We start from the raw sequence: 24580 nt of genomic DNA, 5'->3' as shown, positions 1-24580 counted from the left end.
GTAGAGGAAGAGTGGATCGAAACAAGATGGAGAATGATGGTGGGAGAAGGATAGAAGGTATCACGAAGTGCAGAGGAGGCCTCATCTCGATCTTGGTCCTATTTATAGACGTGCTCTCACAGCCTCACTCCTGCCCACTTCTTGCACTGTCTCTCCTATATAGGTGTGCATACACCTATGTAGTGGCCATTGCACGTTCTCTACACGCGAGAGCCAGCGAGCCGGCCAAAACTTCGTTCGTCCGAGCGCGAAGAATCGATGACGTGGACCCTCTCCTGTTGAACGTCGAAACGCTGGCTGCCACCGCTGGTAGAGAAACCTATCCACTTCTGGAAGACATCGTCGTTTTCCGTTAATTAGCCGATTACGGAAACGATATTACGGAACGGTTTCGTCGTGACCGGTAGCACAAACCGGCGTGTCGTCTTTCTCGGCTCCTCTGAATCATATGGATTACCTTTTATGGAAGAGACAACGTCGCCCCGGGCAACAAACGAGACGAATTTTTTATTCCGACGTGTTTTAGCATACCATACCTTGAAACCGTTTTTTCTCTCTTCCTGGAAATTTTTATCTTACAACTTCAAGCGACGTTGTTTGTATTACACGCAGGCCGTATTACATATTGTACCATATGTACCAGATTTCGATCACGCGTTTTCACCTCGTCGTTCCTTTCGAGTTTGGAAAACCAAGCAATAATAATTCTCTCGTTAAGGAATCGTAAAAGGAACTCGATCACGAACGAAATTTCAGCAGTGAACCGGACGGAGCTGAACTGGCTTCGATCAATGGCCGATCGATAAAGAATCTATCGACGATGGAGGTAGAGAAAAATTGGCACGCGCGACCACTACTAATTGCCAGTTGTTCGTGATTCGTATCGCGCTGCAGCGAAAAATCGAGATAAGCGTTAGTCGGAAAGTCCAATCGGTTTAGGCGCCAACCGCGTGTTTATGGTGAAAGGTTGCATGGAAAACACGGCAGAACGGAGCGGCGTTTCATCGAGATCGACTAGTCTCGTTGCAACGGGGACCGGTCCTTATTAATCTCTAGGTGGCTGCCTTTTGAACGCACACCTCGGAGGAACAATAGTTCGGTCGCGTAGGATGAGGTTCGCTGTATCGACATCCTTGATCGTCGATGCCCTATTCGGTAATTGTCGATGATCGATAAAGATGTCTGCGGTCGATGAATGTGCCTGACGCTAACGCGCAAAAGGGAAAAATAAATTGGCGATGTAACGACACTCGAGAAATCGTTCAACGTGACAAACGACACTATTGCATACCATTATGTTCATGAACATATTATAAATATGCGTTTCGAACGATTTATAGCGTTATAGCTTTCACAGATCGCGAACCCCGATAAACTCGAAATATAAACTCTAATATATCGAAAGCCTCGGAAGAGTGGAAGGTATATCGAGAGCATCGAAAACGAAACGTGCTTTCAGCTTTAAACTCTGTTCCTCGCTATCCGCGTTTAAAGGTGATAAAACGAAGAGGCGAAACATTTCAACGGGTCTTGCGGTCGACGATTACGAGCGTCGACGTATCGTTTCAAGGAGTTTGTGCCGTACCACGGGGAAATAAGAACGACCAGGCGTTGCTGTTCAATGTTAACTTTGTATTTTTGTTAATAATCGTCGTGGGGAACCGGCCAGATTAAACGGCAACGATGATTACAACACAAATATACAGGTAGTCGAGAGATTCTTTTCTGTGCATTGCACACTCGGAGCACCATATTGTGGAATAGTTACACATAATTTATCCAATTATAGTGTAATTATCGTTCGTAAAAAAATTGTCCTCTCTATTCCTCTTTTCTCATTATCTTCGTTTCTTTCATTAAATGTTTTTTCTTTCTCGTTCTCTTTCATACACGTACACATTTATACACGCATACACACATACAGGCAGACACAGGCATAATCTCTCTCTCTCTCTTTCTCTCTCTCTCTCTCTCTCTCTCTTTCTCTCTTTCTGCTTTTTTATTTCACGAGAACGCGCGTGCGCGTTATACGCTCCTCTGCCTACATATTTTCCGATCTATCTAGAACAATAGCGGATAATATCGCATACGCGTCGGTGCAACCATCGTTGAAGTAGGTAGAGAGCGCGTAAGAACGCTTGGGATCCATAAAAGCTGTACGCGTTGCCGCGCGTTTCGTTATTAATTATAACTGTTATTTAATATAATTATAATATAATAATCATAATAAAAATAATCCTTTAATTTTAACAATATATATATATATATCTCCTCTGTTCATATATATATTATATATATCATATATATATAATATAGATACATGTAACTAGGGAGAGAGACTTTGTTTTTTTGTTAATAAATAGAGCAACATATACATAATATTAATCGCCGCTAAAACTCATATTTTATACACGTAAACGATCACGATGGAGAGGGGGGAGGGGCGGGAAGAGGACGAGAGGAAAGGGGGGGAAAGTAGGGCGGCAAGATTAAAAGGAGGAAAGTGAAAGATTTTACGGGTTTCTCTCTCTGTTTGTCGGCACGATTCGATTAGATGTAACCTATGTGTACATATGTATAACACGTTATATACATATTTACAAAGGAAAACTCCCGTTCAACAACGATGATCGCGATTAATTACAGTTTACTCGTTTGGGGTTTGTTGGCGGTTAAAAGAGGGTTAATTCACAAGGGGAAGGGTGGCGCGTCTGGTATTTAACTTCCAAGAAGCTTAGGGACTCTACGAAGTGACTTCTAACGCTGAAAGGAATTTTCAAGGGGGAAACGGGTAGCAAGGAGTGGCAAGAGAGTTCCCTAGGACACGGGAAAAGTCCGAGATTTAGCGTGTCCGGGGCACGAAGGGTGTCGTAGGAACGAGTGAACGAGTTTCAGAGGTAGAGGACGATAACAAATATGTAAGAAGCGATTATTACGATTGTATGATTGAAAGACACAAGGTTCGAGGACGCAAAGTAGTGTGTGTGTATGTAATACCGATCGTCCGTCGGTGTCGGTCGCATCTTGCAAACGTGTCAGGGTCTATGCCCTCTCATAGAATCGCGATGCCGATCGTAATGGATATCGAACTACATTTTCATTCTCTTTTTTCTTTTTCATTCGTCGAGTGTCGTAATTTATAAAAATACTTAGAAAATATCCTGAAAACATTTGTGGAATCGGGCACGATTCGAAAATTGCACGATTATTGGCCGAAGGAACGAACACTCGGGTAAAAGGATCGAAAAACATCGACCGGTTCCGATCATGAGAGAGCTGGGAAAAGTTGATACGCGATCCCCTGATCGTTTCAAGAAGCGCGCTCGCGCATGGCAATTTTTTTTTTCACGCGCTCGTTTGCATGCGATCGAGAGTGCGCCGTCTCTTTCTCTCTTTTCTTCTCCATCGGTAAATTCCTCCCTGATTCCCGGAAGCTGCGGGCGGTATCGATTCTACGCGATTCGTCGGAGAACCTGGCTGCAGTATATTTCGTGACACCGGAATATTTCGCGTACGTATCTACGCGCGGTTAACGTCGATTTTCGCATCTGCATCTCGTTCTCGATCGCAAACAAGGGTATAAAACGCAACCGTCGTAAATAACGATCTTCGACGCGTCGCTCGCTTCGAGCATCCTCCCTGACTTTCTTCTTCTCTTTTTCTTTCTCTCCCGTTCTTCCCGTTTACCGCTAAAAGCACGAGCATTCCGATACCGACAATTGTCGAGGAAACAGTACCTCTTGGTAAAGCTAGATTTTTCACTCGTATTCGTTCCTACTCCTTCTAAATGCAACTTGGCGTGGTAAACTTTCAATTTTCTTCTCTTCCTTATGCAACGTATTAACCGTAGGCAAAAGGGACGGGAGTGAAAGAAATAAACTGAGATGAGAGCTCGCAGGAAAACCGCCGGAGTCTAATATACATATATGTATATATATATTTACCGCAATGTTCGTGTTTCCTCGTCGAAGGTTCGCTTAGCGAGATCAGGAGAAAAGCTTCGAATCGATCCGTTCTGTAAGACGCGACGAGCCCATCGTCGGGACCGATCACACCGGACATTTATTTTACATACCGCTTTGAAATTCTAGTCCCGATTAAAAATTATCCACGATTATTTACAAAGATTTTATGAAAATCCTCCGCGATTGTTCCTTACGTACTATTATCCGAGAGGCTCGGTATCACGCTTCGTTATACCGCCAAAAATGCTTGTCGATTCGGTCGCTAGGCTAATCCGTTAAAGTCGAGCCCCACTCGTCGATCGCTGACGGTGCCGACGACGGATCGATGACGGATCAGTCGGTGACGGCAGTCTGTTCCGCCTAAAGGTCTCCGTCGTTTCCTCGTCGCCTGGCAAGGTGAAAAAGCTGCGTCGTGCACGAGCATGATTGACAAGATTAAAGGAATGAGCGTGGAGATCGACGGTATCGACGATCGATCGACATCGATCGTCGTATGAAAAATGTGGATCGATTCTGCGACACAGTTCATTCAAATTCTTCTTACTGATTGCACGGCGGAGAAGCGTGGCTCTGAGGGTGATTTCTAGCGGTGGCGTGGGTGGCTTCGCGCTTCAGCCTCTGTTTCAAGTGAACTTTCGCGTGCCGTTTCTTCTCGTCGCTCCTCGCGAATTTTCGGCCGCATTGATCACAGCAGAACGGCTTCTCGCCGGTGTGGGTTCTCACGTGAGTGGTCAGGTGATCGCTCCTCGAGAACGAGCGCATACAGATGCGACACTGGAACGGTTTCTGGCCGGTGTGGATGCGGATGTGCCGGGTGAGCTCGTCGCTGCGAGAGAACCTGCGATCGCAGCCGTCCACGGGGCAAGCGTACGGTCGCTCGTGCACCGGTGTTTTACTCGGTCGATTCGGATACTTCCGCGGCTTCACCGGGACCAGCCTGAGCGGCAGAGCACTCTGCTGGTAAACTTGCGAGAGAATCTCGTGCCCCTTCGACGTGCTGGGGTTGTATTCCGCTAGCTGCACTCCCGTTGTACCAGCCGACGGTGGTGCTTGTTGCTGCTGCTGTTGAGTGGGTTGAGGTTGCTGCTGTTGTTGTTGCTGTTGGACGGCCGGTGGGTAGCCGCCCGTGGGTTCTTGCTTCAGCGTCGTCTCTTGATGGTGGTGATGGGGATGATGATGGGATAGGAGATTCGGATCGTAAGGGTCGTCGTGCGTCGTTAACCACGCCGCGGGAGTAGTGGTTGGCGTATCGTGGTAGCCTGGTGGCGGGGGTGGCTTCGATTCGACCGGTAAAAGTTCGACGGTCTCTCCGCCGTACGGGGCTGGGTGAAGGGTGGAGTGTAGGAAAGGTGAATTTGTCAAAGTCAAGGTCGGAGAGGTTAAAGGACCCCAGAGCTCCTGACCGGTTGGTTGTTGCTGCTGCTGCTGTTGCTGTTGGGGTGGCTGCTGCTGATTCTGAAGAGTGTTCAGCGGCGAGGATTGCGTACAAGTGGTGGTGAAGACGCCACGGTACGTCAACGTTGGTACGTTGCAGATGTTAACGCTCGACGCTGGTGCTGAAGACACCGAAGACGTGGAATGAGGGGAAGAGTAGAGTATCACTCCGCCTTGTAACACGTTGCAACGGTCCGCGTCCTCTTGAGCCTGATGATGACGCGGTGGACTAGTGGAGGGTGGAGCTCCAGGCGTGCCCTGTTCCTGAGACTCTTGGTGATGGTGGTGCCGATGATCCCTGCCGGTCGAGGTAGCCGTCTCATCGTCCTCCGTGGCCTCTTCGAGAGATAGATCTTCGCCCGCCAGGCTGCCTACAAATCATCCATCAAATTTTCAATCAGTCTCGAAAATCTACATAAAGAAGGCGGAGCAGGTCGCGGTTGCGCGTGATCACAAGCTCAGGAACAACTCCGGGCACGAGTTAGCGCGTGCATCTCGCGGCCTAAGCGAATCAACAGGAAGGACCGCGCGATACGGGGATGACTCTATCTGCGAAGCGAGATTATACCGGGTGTCTCTATCTGTCGTCTGCATCCTGCCGTCTCGTTACTTCCTTTCTACGCACATACACAATCGTTTACGACCTACCGAAAATCAAATCGGCAGACTCCCAGTAGTGAGAAAAATGCGCGGTCATCCGGTTGTGTTCTACGAATTGATGCGAGTTTGAATTAGGTATCTCCGAATCGTGTCATGCGCCGAATGTATCAACGATTTCTACGTAGCCATGTATAACCGCGAGAAAGTTGTTGCCCGGATAGATTATCGGCTAGCAAATGAACGCGACAGCGGAAGGAAACGAGAGAAGAGAGGAGACTACGATGTACGGAACGATAAAGGGGAACGAACGATCTGCTTCGTTTCGTTAGCGAGAAAGTCACGGAAAAGACGACTATCGGCGTAACGGAGGGTGGTTGTATCGGTCCGGATGAACGAGGTGGGGGTTCTTGGAAGCATGAATGAACTGGCAAGGGGTGGTGGGAGACAGAGGTGAAGGCGGAGGTGGAGGCGGCGGCGATGCAGGGACGGGCGGAGAAGGGTTTCTGAATGTCGGGGTCGCTGAGTATTGATCCGCGACAGGCGGGCAGGTTCGATATTAGCCGTTTTCGCGAGAGCCAACCGATATACGTCACGCTGGCACATCATGCACTTGGCCGCGACGACCGAGGACTCGCAACGCGATCACTTTCGAAAATTGATGCGGAAAAGCCGGATTTTCGAAGGGGTGCTTGACGCAGCCACGAGGGTAACAGCAGCAGCAGGAGTTGGCAGATATGCAGAAAGCGAAAGTTGGGACGTTCGTGAAACACAGCAAGTGCAAGGCCGCTGAAGTTCGAATCGCACAGCCGATTACTACTGGTTTGGTGCGCGTTGTTCGACGAGCGTTTATTTTCACGTGTCTCGCGTCCGACGAGTTTCGAATTCCGCTATTCGATTATCGTGGAACACGTTTTAACGATTTGACCTCGTCGAAGCGTGCATACGCAAAGGATCTCTGTCATACGAGAAAGATTCGATTATTAGGAAACTCGATGATGATAAAGTTATTTTACCACGTCACGACTACGAAGGATGAAAAGAAGAAGTTATCGTTGCCTGATCGAACTTTTTGTTTTTGTTTCTTTTTTGTTTTTTTGTTTTTTTTTTGTTAAAGGACTGTTGATTGTAGGTACCTGAAATAGGAGGTGGCTCGACGAGCGCGGAAGGGCCGAAGAAGGACGGTAAATCGCTGCTGGTGGTAACCGGCGTGTTTAGGTCACCTGGTTTATCCTTCTCGTTAGGCTCCTGAAGATCGTCTCTGCACTCCCTGGGACAGTCCTTGTCCTCGGTGTTGACAGTCTGCAGATGCCTTTTACCGTCGGTGGAATCGTTGGACGGCGAGGAGGCATCGACGTGTCGATGATGTTGATGGTCGTCGAGTCGTTGATGAGGATGATGATGGTGATGATGATGTTGTCGGCCATGGGGATCAGAGGAATCGGTATTGTTTTGATGCTGGGCTTGCAAGGGCGCGCAAGTTGCCAGCGACAAGGTTGGAATCGTTTTGTTGCAACTCGTGGACGAGGTGCAAGTGGTAGCGGCTGGCGTTGACGTGCCGCCAACACCACAGACGATCGAATTCGAGGATGTCGCCGCGTTGTACGGTAGACACGCGTCGAAACTAAGCTGCACTGTCTGAAGATTGAAGGTAGCATGAGGATGATGATGATGATGTCCGAGGGGTGGCGGTGAGAGCAAAAACGGGCTGGTGGCCGCGTGGGGCTGCGAGCCCACAACTTCCATGCCGTCCATCGTCATCCTCTGGAGTTGGTCGCCTCCCTGGCTGGCGGTGGCAACCTCCTCGGTACCGCACTGCGTGTCCTCGCCTGCGGTTGTATCGTTCAACGCTATTATTATGGTTAAAATGTTGTCCTTCCTCGGTCGTCCCGACACAGTTAAGCCTCTTTCTCTCTCCCACCGGATATACAAGCTCTACGCGAGTTAGCCCTTATCCGTCTTTTCAGTCTTAGTCTAGTAGAATCAGTTTCCCTTCGTCCTCTGTGCAACAACACCGACGCGACGTCGAAAGGGTTGAGAAGAGGGTCGCGTGGTACGAACTCTCGGTTCGTACACGAGCACACGATAGATCTAAACGTCAAGTCCGTTGAGATCGGTCGTATCTGTCCCTCTTTCCCTCCGTATAGCTCCAGTCACTGGGTTAGTAGTCAAGCGGACGTAGCACGCGCTCCCCCTTTTTTATCCGTCGCGCGGCACGCGCCGAGTCTCTCTTTCTCAGCGAGGTATACACACACGAGGGAGCGGACGCCGGGCGGCAAAAACCGTGTCTCGCGATCGCTCGCCTCTTTGTCCTTCCTTTTCTTTCCCTCTCTCTTCTCCCTTCGAGATCCCACTCTCTTTCGCGAGAGCGCGCGCGCCTGCGATCTGTCGCCGCGGCGGCGGCGGGATAGCTATACACCACCGCGAGCGCACAACCACCACCAACCACAAACCACTACCACCACCACCCAATTATACGCACGGAGACTCTCGAAAAATCCAATCTCACCGGATCGCGACCGATCCTCGTCTCGGTCTTCGTCCCGATCCGGAACGGCTGCCGCGCCGCGCCACGCCGGCCGGTCTGACCACCAGGGACTGCCGCCGGTTCGTTTCCCTCGAGCGCGCCCGCGCGCCACGAACCAACGAAGATGCGCGACTATGCGGATCCACGGCTCGAGCCGGCGTCAAGGGATGAAACGCGGAACCGCGATTACTCTTCCTTCAAGACGTTAGTGGTTGTCACTTTTCGTCTCCCTTTTCTTCTAGAATCTTTCGTTCGAAACGCCGGTCGTCCAAGTCCAAGCTCACGAATTCGCAATTATATCAAGGTGATGATTCTTTCACTCGCGAAATGAATCCTGTACGCGACGATGATTTGGCTCGCGCGCGCGCGAGTGTCTTGTAGGTGCAGGCGCGCGCGCGACCGCGCGCCTATTTGTCGTTCCGTGTCCTCCGTCCCTTTCTTTCTTCACCGCTTCCTCTCTCTCCTTGTCCTCTCTCTCTCGTTCTTTCCGTTTCTCTCTTTCTATCTCCTTCGTCGGGTTTATCGTGTGCCTCGGTAGATATGTACCTCTCCGCGGTTAGGTGTGCGTGTCGGAGGCAGCAGATCGCGCGCTCGGATCGTCGGAGGACGCGCGATGCGTGGGGGTCGCGCACGAACTGAGCCGAGCGACGGCGCGCCCCGTAGTTTTATGAATGGACCGCGGAGACTGTCCCATATTTGGAAGCGGCGAGTCGACTGCCAGCCAATCCCCGCTCTGCGGTCCCCTATCAATGCGCGCCTGTCTGCGTGCCGCGTATATAGCCGACCGCGTATGTGTTACGTACACACGCGCCGCTACTCCCACCACGCAACCAGCACGTCGTCACTGCTCGCCACTGCTCGCAGGCATCTCTGCCCCCACCGTGCAGCTCTTCGCGCGCTCCCACCTTCCCCTAACTCCCCTCCACGTGTCCGCTGCCCCCAGCCTGCCCCCTTCTCGGCGTTTCTCGGTTCTCCAGTGACGTAGACTGGCGTGACGTAGGACGTGGCGCGCGCGCTCGTCTCCCTTGCGATCGACAGCGTTCGAGACCGCGTTCGAGGATTTCCAGGAAAGAAGTCACGCGGAGGAAAAGGAAAAAAACGAAATATAGAACAAAGATACAGCGAATTTTAGGAACATGTAAAAATATTTAAATAAGCTGGGATAAGGGAGGGAAGTTTCTCCCGTCGTTGTATACCGTCGAGTATTCGATCTGTGGTAGATAATATCACGAATGCGGCGCTACGTCCACCACCCCTCGTTCTTCCGCCTGCGTAAGCTCATAGCTGCTGACGCCGATGGCGCCGGCGTACCGACGGTTCGCTCAGTGACAGACGTTGGTTTATCGTCAGTTCGAGAGTTTGCGGCCACCACCGGTGTCCCTTCTCGTGAAACATGTATCGATCGAAGCGCGTCCGCTTAGAGACGAAACTTCCCTTCGTTCGTTCCTCTTGCTTATTCTCGAACGTGAGAATTATTTAGTCGCTATAGCATTATATACTTTTTCGATATTAGGTTATGTTAGATTTCGAGCCACAGGTTACTATCAATTACGGTGAAATTGTCTTTCCTGTAGCTGTCTGACATATCACTGCACGAAACTACTTATTTTTATTCTATCAATAATAATCGAACGTAATGATGTTTGCCAGAATATGTAAAGTACTCTAGTACTTCTCGAAAACGTTACTTTACTTTGTTTTCCTTATCTGTCTGAAATGTGATTCTTGTAGCAGTGAACGACTTATGTATATTCGATTGATCAAGCACGATCAAACATTATACTTTCAAGAATGTGTAAGATACTTTAATACTTCCCTAAAACATTGCTTTACTTTATTCTGTTTTCCTTAACTCTCTTTGCAATGTGATTCCTGTAGCATCGAACGAAACTATTTACATATATTCAATTCATCAATGTTAATCAAACATCGCGATATTTCGAATACCATGGACGATACTATGGGTTCAGAGATACCAGTTTATAAATGATCTTTCCGGTGACGCGATTTTTTGATTAATATCGGGGCTGAGAGCGAACGAAGGAAGCGAAAACAGACGCGCAACAGGTGAGAGAGATTATTCTCTCTGCACGGGCGCGCGCACGTGTCGAATCTGTTTGAAAGCGGTGTTCGATTGCTCCGGCAACTAAACCGGGTGAACGGTGGCCCGCAAAGTTCCGGACTGAGTTTGCTACGGCAAAGGAGCAATTTCCTGTGCCACCGCGCCAGTTGCCACCACCTGTAAGAGCGCGCGTGCCGTTCAGCTATACGCGCCTCTATACATGCGTGCGTGTGTCCGGTTACGAGAGGCACACGCGCGTCTGCGCACGCGCAAACGATCTTTTTCTCGCGGGCGTCGTGTAACCACCTGATGCCCTATTTGGGGCCACGCACTGCCACGCGACCATTCTCTGTCTCTTTTTCTTTTCCACATGCACGCCTCCGTTTGTCCCTCTCTCTTTTCCTCTTCTCCTCTCCACCCCTCTTTTCAAAGCTTTCCTCTAGCTGCGATTCAAAGTATTTTGTTTGGCTTGTTCTCGATTGAAGGGTTTGCGACAATAAAGAAACAATATTCGAATTGAAGCTATTTATGGGAAGAGAGAGGTATAGGTTTCATATTCAAAAGCTTTATTGCTACGACTTTTAGTTGACAAATACCAAAGTGATAAAGTCCACCTTTTATGAAGTTTTCAATTTTATTAAATTAGCGTTGTATATCTCAAGCAACGAGGGAACTAGTTTCACAAATTTCTTTATCACAATACATGATTGTAAATTCTAAGATAAATTCTTAAACATAATGTTCCTTGCTGTTATATTTTTCCACAGTTTAATTTATGGAGTTAATCGACTAGCCTTTGAGCGACCCGGTTTATAGCACCTTTCAAAAAAGCGATCCAATCCTGATTGCTTCTGTTGATTTCCACAAATTATCGGAAAGTGGAGCTGCCTCAACCACTTCAATTTTTTTTTTTCGCCATTCGAACGATGCTGAGTTGAAGTTTGGGACTGAACGATCGGAGAGTCGAATAAATTACGATGACTAAAAAAGGCTGCATTTGCCATTGTCGATCCCCAGGTGCCAGGTAGTAAAAGACACAAGGCAGTAGGAGACAGGAGATCGGTATAAAACGAGCGCGTCTGTGTTTCTCGATTTGCTTGTTATTCCGTTGCTTAAACTTCGTTCCCTTCTACTACTTCGATTTCTCTTCCATACGATGTGTTCGTCTTCGTCCATTCGTTAAATCGTCGTCTTTCCATGTTGTATTAATTCCTGGCCCGTTTTACCACGCAAACTCGCGACACGCGCGCGTGGAAATTGAGACTCGTAAACGGAAGCGATTTCATACAACGGAAGAACATTTATCGGGCAACGTGCGTTCACTCGTGATGGAAGCTGTCAGTGACTTCTCAGATAAAGGCACTTTAACCCGGTAAATTTTCAACAGAGGGAGAAGGAAACAGAAAACTGATAAATGCATATTGTTTTCGTTGTTGTTCGGAAAATTGGCAGATCGTTAAAGCTTTACTTGGTTAGCTTCGATTTTATCACGTTGAAATAATTTTCTGCACATTATCGCGACACTTTTCCTGAAAACGCAGGCGTTTCAAATCGATGGTTGAATAGTCGCGGCGACAGGTTGCGCGATATTATAATGAGTCAGTGCCATATATAAGTTCATAAGAAGCCTTTCGAGCGCGTTTAGGCGTTACGTTAGCGGATACGCGGCCGATTCGCGATCGTGCACCAATCTGTTTCCCAGTGAATTTTCGACCGCGTCGAAAGCCAAGTCGCTTATCTAACTCGGCAGAAACTCGAGCCAAGAAAGCTGTTCTGTACGACGCAACGCCTCTTGAGCTTCGAACGAGCACATGTTAGCTGGTGGAAACCAGAATACAGAAATTTCAAAGATTACGGCATTCTGAAAATTCGAAGTAGCGTCCGAGTGACGACATTTCAGTCAAACTATGCGATTTGCCTTGCAATTCAACGAAATTCGCTTATAAACAATTGTTAAACGAGCTACATTTGAAAACGGAATATTTGATTCGTTATCAGGCACGCGACAAGCAGCGAAATATTTTATATCGTATACATACACTGGTACCTCGACGACATTGTTTTCTTTCGAGGATGTAACACTTCTATTGATCGGAAAGAAAGAAGTTGGTTCGATCTTCATACTCTCAGTTGTGTAATCATTATAATTCAATAACACGTGTATAGATATTACTTTATTTTTGGAAGTTATTTCGTCGTTCATTTTAATAGTTCCACAACATAATATCTTCTCGTTGACTCGAATAGCCCAGTCGTAAGTATACTTCGATCATTTCCTCGGTTTGATATTTCTTCCCGCGGAACTTAAAAAACACGATGGATATTACCCCGTCTCTTATCAAGTTCGAGATTCGATTGTAATTCTATTGCTTTCCTTTTCGACCATATCCGACACAATTACATTAAGAAACGTTAAAATACAGCTTCAACATTTCGAACAAAATATGAAACAAATTCGCTCTTGCGTCAAACATTTTCCTCAAACATAACAAATCCTTTCTGGTTACTAAAGTAAGAGCAAGATAAAGATATAAAAATATAAAAATCGTAGTAGGATGAGTACGCCGAGTCTTAGCTGACCCAAGCAACCTCACTTTACCCCGCACAAATTCAAACCGATCGGAAATGTTCGAGATCTCATCACAACACTCGACGAAAACCATAATCTTCCGGCTCCACACACATTAGGCGACACACACATACACACACACTCTATCCAACTGCAACTTCCTAGAAGCGAGTTGCGTCGCGTGGGTGTCGCGCGTGCATCGATCTCGACGCTTTGCGCACGCGGCCAAACCGGACACGCGGAACGTAATCGTCGCGCAATCTGCGGACGAGCAAGAAAGCGGCAGCAGGAGCGCGGCAGCACGCGGTCGCGTGTGCGTGTAGCGTGCCGGCCGCCACGGTATTCTGGCACGAAAACAAAACGTTCTAAAATTACCGACGGCTCTCGGGAAGGCGGTGGGCGCGCACTATTCGCGGCGCGACTCGCAGCGATTTTGCGCGGGCGACCGCCTCTATTTCGGGCCGCCACGCAACCACCTGAGCCGCCCAGCATCCCCAAATACCCGGGATGACTAGCACCGCGCTCTTCGAGAAGAACTCTCGTACACGGCCACGATGAGTCAGTCAACCAATGTAGACAATTTTTGGCATCCCTTCTAGATTCTTTGCTTTCAAAGTGCTCCGATAGGTACACTTTGTTGGTCCCGATTGTTTCGCCTACATGACGAAGGAGTGTTCAATTGGCCGGTATCAACGAGACAGCGCAGCGTTGACGATGAACATGTGGGCCGTGGGTGATTCTTGCCTGGCGGAAAACTGAATTCGACACTTGTTGATATTTGGTTTTCGAAGGGAGAGAATTACATGGGACATTGTGCGATGATTTCGATACAAGAGAGTCAATCCGGTGGACTACTTTGCAAATTTCGTCTATTTCTTTAATATCCTCTGGGAGCTGTTGGTAATTTGAGTTTCGGTACCAGTGTGGTACACGGTTATATGGAATACCGGTAATGAATAACCGGAGAAACAAAATTAAAAATCGTTTTCGCACGATATCGTCACAAGTAGGTGGTTTATAGCCAAAGAGTGAAAGCATGATGGTGAATGTGACTTGCAAAATTTTGAAAACAATCTTTTTTTTTAAAGATGGACGTTAGTCGCGCGTCGACGCAACGAAATTGAAAAATTTGGGAAGAACGCAGCCGATCGGTTTTTTGTCTTTCGAGAGATATCTTCGTAAATATCTTCGATAGATCTGTACGTCTATCTATAGACACTGTATAATGATACTATAAATAAAGAACATTAGCGAGAAAGAAGGAAGATTTCGTAACGATATTAACATAGTGATCAGCTACGATTAAAACGTGTTATACTATTTGTACGAGGAATTCTCGAAGAAAATAGTGGAAGAATCGTAGCAATGCGTGATTATGAAAGTCTTCTAACCTTTATCATATATAATATTCATGAACAAGAATTGTGGGTTCGTCCGAAGATTACAAGCAGTCTTGAGCAACCGCATAACGATGGTACGCTAAACCAAGCTCCTTAACAACTTGTTAGCCATTATAACAGCGCGAAGCTAGGTATTTCGAGCATCGAATCAACCGAGATTTCGTAACGGCCAGTATACACGAATCGCTGTTTCATGAATCGCTGTGGTGTGTTTTTGGCAGTGGCCGGCATAAATTCCACCACCGAAAACAGCGACATAGACAGAGACAGATAGCAATATTCACATCGTGAATATTTTATCGGAGCCAGGTGGCCTGGATCTCGATTAACTCGCCAATTGGAATAATTCTTCGGAAACGATAAAGCACGTCAACGATCGAACCGATTTCCCTCGTAGTTGGCGCTCGTTAAAGCGGAACGTTTCGTTCCTCTGAGAACGCGACCGTGGAAAAATCGTCGCGTCAAGGGCAACGCCTCGAGGAAATCGATTATCCCCGATCGATGAGAGTCGTTCTTCATTTAGAACGGTCTCGATTGGGGGTCACGACCATTCAACGAAGGATCTTCGCTAAATTAGAGAGAGAGAGAGAGAGAGAGAGAGAGAGAGAGGTTTAATCCTGGCGTTAACGAGGCCTCGAGGAACCTTTCCTCTCGCGGCTGATTCGAGACGCTCGTATTGATTACTCAATGCCCGTCCAGCGGGAGTAATCGCCAGAACGGAGAACAAGAAGTCGTAGTTTGTGTCTGTAACCCACATCCGAACGCAATTAGGGACGAGCGTGTTTTCGTTTGTAGCCCATCGTGCGTGATGCACGTACGCGATACACCGTTTCTCCTCGTGTGTACGTGTACACCCCCGCGCATAAGTATTAGGTCAGTTACGGAAAGCGGGGTTATCCTCAGAAATGATTAGCAAACTATCGAAGAATTATTATCCGGCCGGCTTGAAACTTATGTGAAGATAAATTAATTTCGCGAGGCATATACATACGATAGTACGATGTATGGAGAACAAATTTTGTCGCGCTATCTTTGACTTTGATTAGCGAACGCAAGACGTCTTCTATGGTGACGTTTGATGGTCTTTTGGCCGTTGCTTCGACCAATTTTGACAATCGTGTTATTCATTCTTCTATCGTATTTGCTCTTAATTCATTTGGAATTTCGATCGATCTTAGAGACGAACTTCTTTGAATTTCGCACCTATTTCATACGAAACTTCTTCGAATTTAACGAGCTTTGGATCAAAATATTCCGGGGATCGTATACTTAGCCGAGTGTTCGCGATTCATTGCGAATCATTAACGAGCAACTTTTTGTCGCTGTTCCATGTTTTTCTTTCTTTCTTGAGAAAGTCGCCAGTGTGCACAAAATGTTTCCATAAGTTACTGGTTGGTGTGAACGTTTTGGACGATGCAGCGATGAAAAGCGACGAAAAATGCCTCGTTGTTGCCTCGGTGCAGACCCAATCTTCCGTTGCTGCAGCTCTCACGAGTTCTTGCATCGTTATCTTGATTAATCAATTAATCAATGAATTAATCGTTTCCATGATAATTTAAAGCAATTGTCACGTTTTAGCAGTAGGTATCTTGATACTTATGACCGGGAGTGTACGTGCGCTCGCGGTTTCAGGGGCGCATTAATCGCGAGCCGAGTAAAACGATGCGCGATCCGTTGAGAGCGCAACGTCCGATCGGATCGTTACGTGTCACGAATCAATTTTTCACCGGTGCAGAGTGAATGGTGTTTGTCGCGTTTATGAAGGCTTCATTAAGAATTATCGCTGCATGTTTTTATGCAGTAATCTTGCATGTAAAAACGCACACACGTACGGCATCGTAAATTGAAGTCGACGGGACGATTCGAAATTTGGACGTGTCATCGCGGGAAATACTTTCGCATCGATCAGGCCGACTGATCGATAGCGGCGTTAATGGTGACCGCGTGCAACGTCCTTTTAAGTCCGTTCCTGGCTTCGAGTGTTGGCATTACTCGATCTGGAAATGAGTCACGACGACGAGTCCGCGCGAACCTCTTTCGCACGTTTTTGCGCGGCACGATGCCGCGGTGATCGCCGATTAACGACCGTTTCCGGTCAAGCCGCGCGTTTGCTCAGGATTCCGCGTAGCTGGTCGCGCGCCCGCTTCCGGAGCGTTGCGCACTCGCGTCCTTACTGCGACGTTATTGCATCGATCGTCTTGATTGCTCTTTTCCTTCCACGATTTTTCCACTTTATTTATAGCGTCGACAACTCCAAACCAGCACGTACATTCGTTTCTTTCCTTTCTTTTTTATTTTTATTTTTTTTTTTCTTCGTCGGATCGATAGGGCCAAGATCATTGAAACTCCTTCGTTGCATCGCTCTAACAATACCGATGACTTCATCCTCGGCAACACGGACGACTCAATCGTTGCTGAAAGAGAGAACGAACTTGTTCGTAAGAAAAAGAAATATCGATCGATTTCCGAAACCTCGCGCGATTCCTTTTTCGACAGTTCGATGATGTAACGTAGCGTAGTGGTTACAAGGTCGTCGTCAGCGTGAAAGAAGAAGAAGAAGAGGAACGAAGTACTTTAGACGATCAAACAAAACGCAGGCTATTCAAGGGCCCTCGTAAAATCGTTGCCCGCGGCCGGCTGCCTCCGTTATCCATCAGCGTCGCTCTGCGCTTGCTTCGGCGAGGATCAAGATTTTCGTCTTAATCGCCGGCCCATTAAGGAAATTACGTGGGCTGCACGCGACCAAACGAGGATAGAGTGAGACGAAAAGAGAGAGCGAGAAAGAGAAGGCTACCTGGACGCGTCAGCTTTATCGAGGAATCGACAGCTTCTTTTTTTTCCGGTAGCGAGCGCACGGCAGGAGACGCGTTCGGTTCGCGGCCGCGTCTATTTGCAGGAAATAGGTCAACGTCGTTCGCGAGTCAGAGCGGAGAAGCTTAAAGTCGTTGGTTCGTGCGTTGTTCGCGTGGAAAATAAGCGGAAGAACAGTGCCCGCGGATACGAGGCGCGGCTGTGCGGCCGTGAATCGAGCAGAAAAGAGAATTGCACGAGAAAATCTGTGCAATTAACATAATTGTCCAATAGGAAACATGTCGTTAATAACAACGAATACTTCAACGGATACGTTTAATACGTATTTACGGGCGATATTAGCGTTACGGGCTGGGATACGGGGCGCGTTCTTAAAACGGTGACAGTTGATGTTTCCAAGGAGTCTGTAAATTTACTGTCGCGGAGGCGTAGAGGTGAATTTACTATCGAGCGGAGAACCGCGCGCGTTTCCAGAGCCGTAATTTACATCATACTTCCTCGTTTCTCGACCTTTTAATGCGTAATCTCGTTACAATGAGCCGGAGACGAGAGGGAAACAACCACCACGCTGAATCGACGCGCTCGTTATCGCGCTCTGCTGCTTTTTACTTTTCATTTTTCAGCTTTCGCCGGCACTGCCCAACGCCAACACTATGGCTCGCTTGTCTTTCTTTACCGTAACCACGCTGCGATTTGTTTGAGAACGTCAGCTCTGCTTTGTTTTTTGAATCAGTTTTAGAATCAGCCGTGTTTTTTTTCCTTCGTCGTTAATTGGTTTTTTTTCAGCATCAGGAAGCTACGATACGCGATATATTCGATAACTATAAAAATACCCGTAAAATTTTCGGTTCTTGTACGAGCGCCAGATACGAGATGGTTCAAAAGTGTCCCTTGCTTTTCTTCGATAACATGCGATTTAATAACACGAGATTACTTTATCGTCGTTACAGCTGTATTTATAGAATATTATTACGCGACGATGCATCTAATATCTAAGATGCGATAACAAAATTGGCATGGAGGTTTATTTATGAAATATAACGCTTTAAGAAAATAAGGCAAAGTTGAGGCAGAGAGAAATCGTGAAATAGCGGAAGAAATCACACGTACCAATAACGATTCGTTTATTCACGATATTTTACTCAGGCTCGAGATACTTCTTAACGTTGGGAAAATACGATTGGATGGAAAATGGCTGAGAAAACGAAGCAGGGTTAAAGGTTCGGTAAAGTTAAATATTTTCCTGATAGAGTGTGTACTTTTGGTATTAGGTACGTGTAAAACTTACTACACGTTCTATCGACGATGTTATAATGCGACAACCTATGCGATCTTTTCCTTTTTCCCGTTCGTCTCCACTATTAATAAATAAACGCGACAAAGCGGCGGAACAAATCGGGCTGTGCGCGAAATAAGACGAAGCAAAGAGCGATCACGTATTAATAAACCTCTGATAACGTCAACGTCAGGTTAAAAAAAGGGAATAAAGACTGGACTCACTAAAAATACAATGGCTCTAGGATACATCGGATGAAAATACTTTATGTAAAATACGGTTTAAAAATAAGCCGTTCAAAATAGCTGTGTTGCGTGAAACGATGAAACTGGAGGGAGAATAGGGCCGACGCGAGAAGATTCAAACACGAAAGAGTGCAACGTGAAATACCTAGGTTTTCCGAATTCGATCCGACATTTCTTCGATCGAAGTTAAGTTTCGTCGCTTTAACACAACACCTTCCAAGAATAAATATCCTATATTTGTTCCAGTTTACTTTTATCCGCGACAGAGATATATTTGTCGCGACCAATGAGTCTATCGTTCACCTAACTCGTCCTTACTTTCGACAGTTGGTTCGTTTACAGACTTCACAGTCATCCCAAGCTATTCACCCCGGCTATTCGCATCAAGTCATCGCAAGCTATTCGCATTAAGTCATCCGAAAAGTTTCCGTAGTTCTAACACAGTCGCTTTTGAGGAATATAGTTTCTTTAGAATTGTACATTTTTATTTAAAACGTCGAATTTATGCTCGACAGTATCTCTGGCGATATGTATTAATTTTATGTACGTAATAACGTTAATCCGGAAGGAAAAGAAACTGCAAGAACGTTCGTGCATATACCATTTGGTTTCCCAAATTATTTTTGCGTAAGAAAATTATCGAACGTGCGTGGAAAAATGAAAATCGGTTGGGAATAAATTAGAGGAATACGAAGGGTGAGATAGAACGTCGATATCCCATTGATTCGGTCTTTGTAAGTTTCGCTATCCTCTTCAAAGTCTTATATTTAATTCTCAAAGCATTAAATCAGCTGGAAACTATCTATTTTAAATGAAACATAATCACACGTAGAATACAAGCAGATGTATTCGTACAGTATCTGCAACACTTACGCGGTGTTGAAGTAAAACGCAGCAAAAACCGCAGAATGACTTAATGAACGGACTGCGGATGTTTATGTTTTCTATTATCTTCTGAATTGAAATAAAGAAACGAATGACAAATTGCGACTCGTTTCATCTATTAAATATAACGAGTATTTTATTACTATTTCTATTATTTTATATACTTTAACATCTTCAAATGTCCAATAAAATCGTAAAAATCCGCAGTCTACGAATAAATATCGGTGACCGTCGTTTCGATCGACGAGAAACGAAAGTTACCTGAGAATTAAGCGTCTCGGAGCGACGATGGGCACGATAAAGTTTCACGGGGCTCGTGGCGCAAGTTGCTACGATTCACCCCATTTGTTCGATCGCGAAGAAGTTCCATGGAGGCACTGGTTTCACCGAAACACGGCACGAGGATCTTTGGATCCGCGTTTAAATAGCCGGGGTCGGGCTTGCGTTTTCGAAGACACAGCATCAATCGACGAGGCACGTACCGTCGGTGGAATTCGACTGACGATCCAACGGCACACACAATCGTCCCGAGAGACTATTTCTGACTCGAGTCCTATCGATCTTTCTCGCTCTGACTCGCCTGCACGCCTGTTTCCCTCGCAACGCTACGTGAGCGGGTTTGTCTCTCCCTAATAAACGGCAATGAAATAAAACAGGGAAACGCGTCGTTTACCTCGACATTGCGGCCTCTTTTTGCCACGAATAGATTTCCACCGTGAACTCGAGACTCGGTGGCTGCCACGAAGAAGCTTCGTTTCTTCTTTAACCCTTTGATGCGATCGCGTTCAACTCAGACATGAAGGATCGAAACACCAGTCCAATGAGGATGTTTTTACGCAAATTCATATAATCGAAGAAATGCTGGGCAAATAGGAATTTTCTTCGCTTGGTTAACGTTATAACGAACGCTCTATTCCGCATAGTTTCTGTATTATTGCGTTTTGTGTATTTTGGCATCTGTACACTTTCTATAAGTGTGTATAAATCAGTCTACTTGGAATCGTGACGCAAGACAATCCACTGTTACTTTTCACAAAATAGTAATCCGCGTTTACCGTTATAGAAAATTGATTATAGTTTTTCAAGCCACGGAAACGTGTATAATTATGAAACTAAAGGAACGATGCGTATGGAAGTAAAATACAAAATTTCCTAAATCTTAAGTTAAGAAACCTTTCTTGGTTACGATATTAAGACAAGAAATTCGCGTCAACCGACTGGAAAGACCGCGAATGAAATGTAACGTTGTTACTTGATGGATCAAATATTCTAGGAAAATAGCGCTTAATTGCGCTATCTCTTCGAGTTCTGCCAAGAATTCTATCGTATTCCTAAAGCGTGCTCGTTTACTATGACGCACAATCGCTTGGTACGATACTCACTTTGCTCCTCACTTTTAATGGTTGAAGTTAAAGGGTTAATACACCAAGAGATGGCGAATTTTTCGACAGAGGGAAGCTTGGTTTTCGCGTTAGAGGGTGTAGAAACAGTGGCGAGGACCCGCACATTCCAAGTTACCGGAAGAATTCGACTAACGATCCACACCGGTACGTATTGTACTTGGGATTATTTCTGATCCTTGACCTAACGAGTTCCTTTGTTCCTTTTTTCAATCTGCCGGCGAACGAGCGAACGGGAAACGCCGACTGCCGATGCCTTTCGAAAGTGCTAATAAAATCCAGCTTTGCGTCACACCGAGTATGTATACGGACGATTATCTTGGAAAGCTCGTTGTTTCGAGCGCGGTTCGTTAGCACGTCGTGACATTCAACCGCGGACGTCAATCTTGCAACTATTTTCAACCGATTCCTATTGAATACTGAACACGCGCCACGGTTCAATTCTCGATACTCTCCGCGACCCTCTGTCCTCTTGACACTTTACCATTGTAAAACGCGAAATAAACCGTTAAACACGTCTCATCGAGTCAGAAAGTAGAAAGAATCAAGATCAGAAGATCTTCGATCGTTTTACGATAAAACGGTCACGTACACCAAATATGCAGAATTCTTATCGTGATTTAATTTTATTCCTGATAGCACAACGACCGACTAGTTTTCAGCTTATAGTTTCCATACAGAAAATATGATTGTGATTTTAGCGAGCGAAAGAACTTGCTTCGTTTAAAGAGCAAAAGCTGCTCCAAATTTGTACGCGAGAATGTACATACAATATGCACATATTTGTATTTTACATTTACATATTTAATTAACGCATTTGACGTTAACAAAGCGTCACTAGTGTTGTCATAGTATTAATCTTTAAAAGCTGTCGTCGATGCTATCGATGGATCAAAGATATCACCGGATTTTTTCATCTTAGATAACGTTAAAGTCAAACAAGCTCGATTCTTTCGTTATGTTATTATATTAATATTTATACGAATATTATTCGATATTAAACGAAAAAGAAAATAGAGGCGACTGTTCGCAATGATTGCAAATAACGTCGCGATGGAAAAGCAAAATTCGCATGGGCTGAAATTTCAACCTTTTTTCAGTGTTCACGCAATCTTGCGGGAAATATTCCAATTTTCGTAAAATTACGTAAAACCCATCGATTTCGCCTTGACACTCGAAGGTTTGAGAAACACCGATCCGAATCGATGGGGTGTATCCGGACAGCGTGGCGGAACAGGGTATCTATTTCTGTCCCGCTATCGATTCATCCCTTTCTCCCTTTTCTCCGGCGTGGGCACGTCTCGCCCGTGCACTTGGACGTCAACGACGATGTGTGTAACGCGCTGCTCTCTTATCGGTCGATGCTGACGTAGAAGCAGCTCGCGCCTCTATAAACCATTCATAGACGATAACGTTGGACTTTACATTGTGCAGGCTTATTTTTGCTCTCCGCGTTACGCGCTGCATTACCCTGTTCACCCTCCTCCCTACCTACCTACCCACCCTGTTCGCGATAGAATACTCGATTCGATATCTCGTGCACAGATATTAAGGGAACATGTTAAGAAGCGATTCTACGTTTTAAAAAAAATCAGCGCACACGTGCTCCGTTCTAAATGTAATGAGAATGCTTTATTCTTATACCTCGAATCGTCGAACTATGATGATCTTCGTATCTTTTTATAATTCTAGTTATATAGAGTGGCTATAAAAAGGCATTGGGAAATAACGGTACGTACTAACGCTTTTTCTAGCCGCTGTATATAAGTACAATGATAAAAAGATGCACAGATCGTAATGGTTTAGCAATTCGAGGTATAAGATGGATATAGTACAAGAGTTTTTTTTGCACCGGGTCTCATATTTCATTCTCATAGCATGAAATTTTTGTAGTCGTGAGATTGTAGTAATGAAATTTAATATACTTGTACCTATTCAGTTATATTAATTAACGTAGTAAACGGCACTAATTACCAATTAGACGATTATGTTGTGATAAGGGACGTAGGCGTGACACCAAAGATGTCTACATTAATAATAATAATTATCATCTAAGTCAGAGAACTTTACGCGGTGAAATGTGCGTTAGATAAAGATCGTTACATTCTACGCGATCCAGGAAATAATCAATTAACGCGAATGCTTTTCGAAAAATAAATACGATATTGTAGAAATTCTTGTTGCCGTCACTGTAATTCTTTCGCATACGAATATCGGTGATATCGGCAAAATGATAAATGTACATCTTCCAGTAAAACTAGGCAAAAAAATTCTACCTTAAATATTCATTAAGAAACTATCAAAAAGTGTGTCTCTACTGTCAATAACCATCAATAATCCGTAAACAAAAACTCGATAAACAGGTACAGATCGTAATATACAAATTCGACGATGTTATCTTCACCAATACCTGTAACGCCACAGAATCCGTAGAAAATGAAACTCGTCGAGAGGATCCGAGTATGTGGAGGAGAGCGGGGGGACGCGACGAAGATCGGAATTATTTCTTTCTCTAGCGAGGAATGCATTCGCGCGAGAGATTCAAGGAGAAGGGACCAGGAATCATTCCCAGCGATCGTCCTCCGTTTTGCATAACAATGTGTTTCGTATAAAATCACACGGAACGACGATCGATCCCGGTTAGCATCGATGCCGGGGCCGCGCGATGTTCAACGCCTGTTGCCGATCCACGATTTCCGGAGATTGGTTTTATTCCGTGCGAAACGTTTTCACGGATTCGCGAACGTATCCGATACGCCGTCCCCGAGCAACTCGTCCGTGTCATTGACCGACGACAAACCGGTGAACGAGCGAAAAGATTTTCGCGTGGCGAGCGAAGAAATATGCACGGGCGACGCGATGAAGTAAGCGCAAACACGCGGCTCGCGCAGTGTACACAGGCTGATTTATGTAATCCAACGGCTCCCTGTCGATCATTCAGCCTTACTACCGTTATTATCGAAAGTTAAGTGCGCTTAACGGCGAAAGGGAGGACAAGAGAGAAAAAAAGGGAAGGTATATAAATAAGAAGAATATTGTCCTGTCTGAAGAGAATAGGCTAAGGCAGGGTTACTTCACTGGAACTAAGTAATTTGCCTTGTAATTCGGCAAAATCGTTTATGACCAATTCCTAGAGGAGCGTTGTCGTGCTTGAATAGAACAAGGTAAGGTAAAGTAGGATTATTCGAGTTAAGTTAAGTAATTTGCCTTGTAATTCGGCAAAATCGGTAATGAACGATTCTTTTTACCGATCTAGAAGAACATTATGCGAAGGAAATAAGGCAAGGTACGGTAGGATTATTTGAATCGAGTTAAGTAATTTGCCTTGTAATTCGGTAAAATCAAGTAAGATTTTTCAGCAATCTGGAAGAATATTGTCCTGTCTGGATGATAGAACAGACAAGGTTGG

General features: G+C 45.8%; 1 protein-coding gene across 2 annotated transcripts in view; it reads right to left on the bottom strand.

Moving 5' to 3' along the window:
- Positions 1-1611: 1611 nt before the first annotated feature.
- The window catches only part of LOC117205589 (dendritic arbor reduction protein 1-like), a 37360-nt gene continuing 14391 nt past the window's right edge, over positions 1612-24580 (bottom strand). Inside the window, exons 2-3 of one of the 2 annotated variants that reach the window (XM_033444159.1) lie at positions 7220-7825; positions 1612-5770 (exon numbers count right to left, since the gene is read on the bottom strand). In XM_033444159.1, the coding sequence (XP_033300050.1) occupies positions 4506-5770; positions 7220-7825 (1871 nt within the window). In that variant the 3' untranslated portion in view covers positions 1612-4505. Of the gene's footprint in view, positions 5771-7132; positions 7826-24580 lie in introns of both variants that reach the window. The other variant, XM_033444158.1, reaches the window with a different exon arrangement.

The sequence above is a fragment of the Bombus bifarius genome, unplaced genomic scaffold (genome assembly GCF_011952205.1).
Source record: "Bombus bifarius isolate JDL3187 unplaced genomic scaffold, Bbif_JDL3187 scf7180000007992, whole genome shotgun sequence".
Classification (NCBI taxonomy): Eukaryota; Metazoa; Arthropoda; class Insecta; order Hymenoptera; family Apidae; genus Bombus; species Bombus bifarius.
The sequence above is the reverse complement of the archived record's forward strand: the minus strand, read 5'-3'. Positions and strand labels throughout refer to the sequence as shown.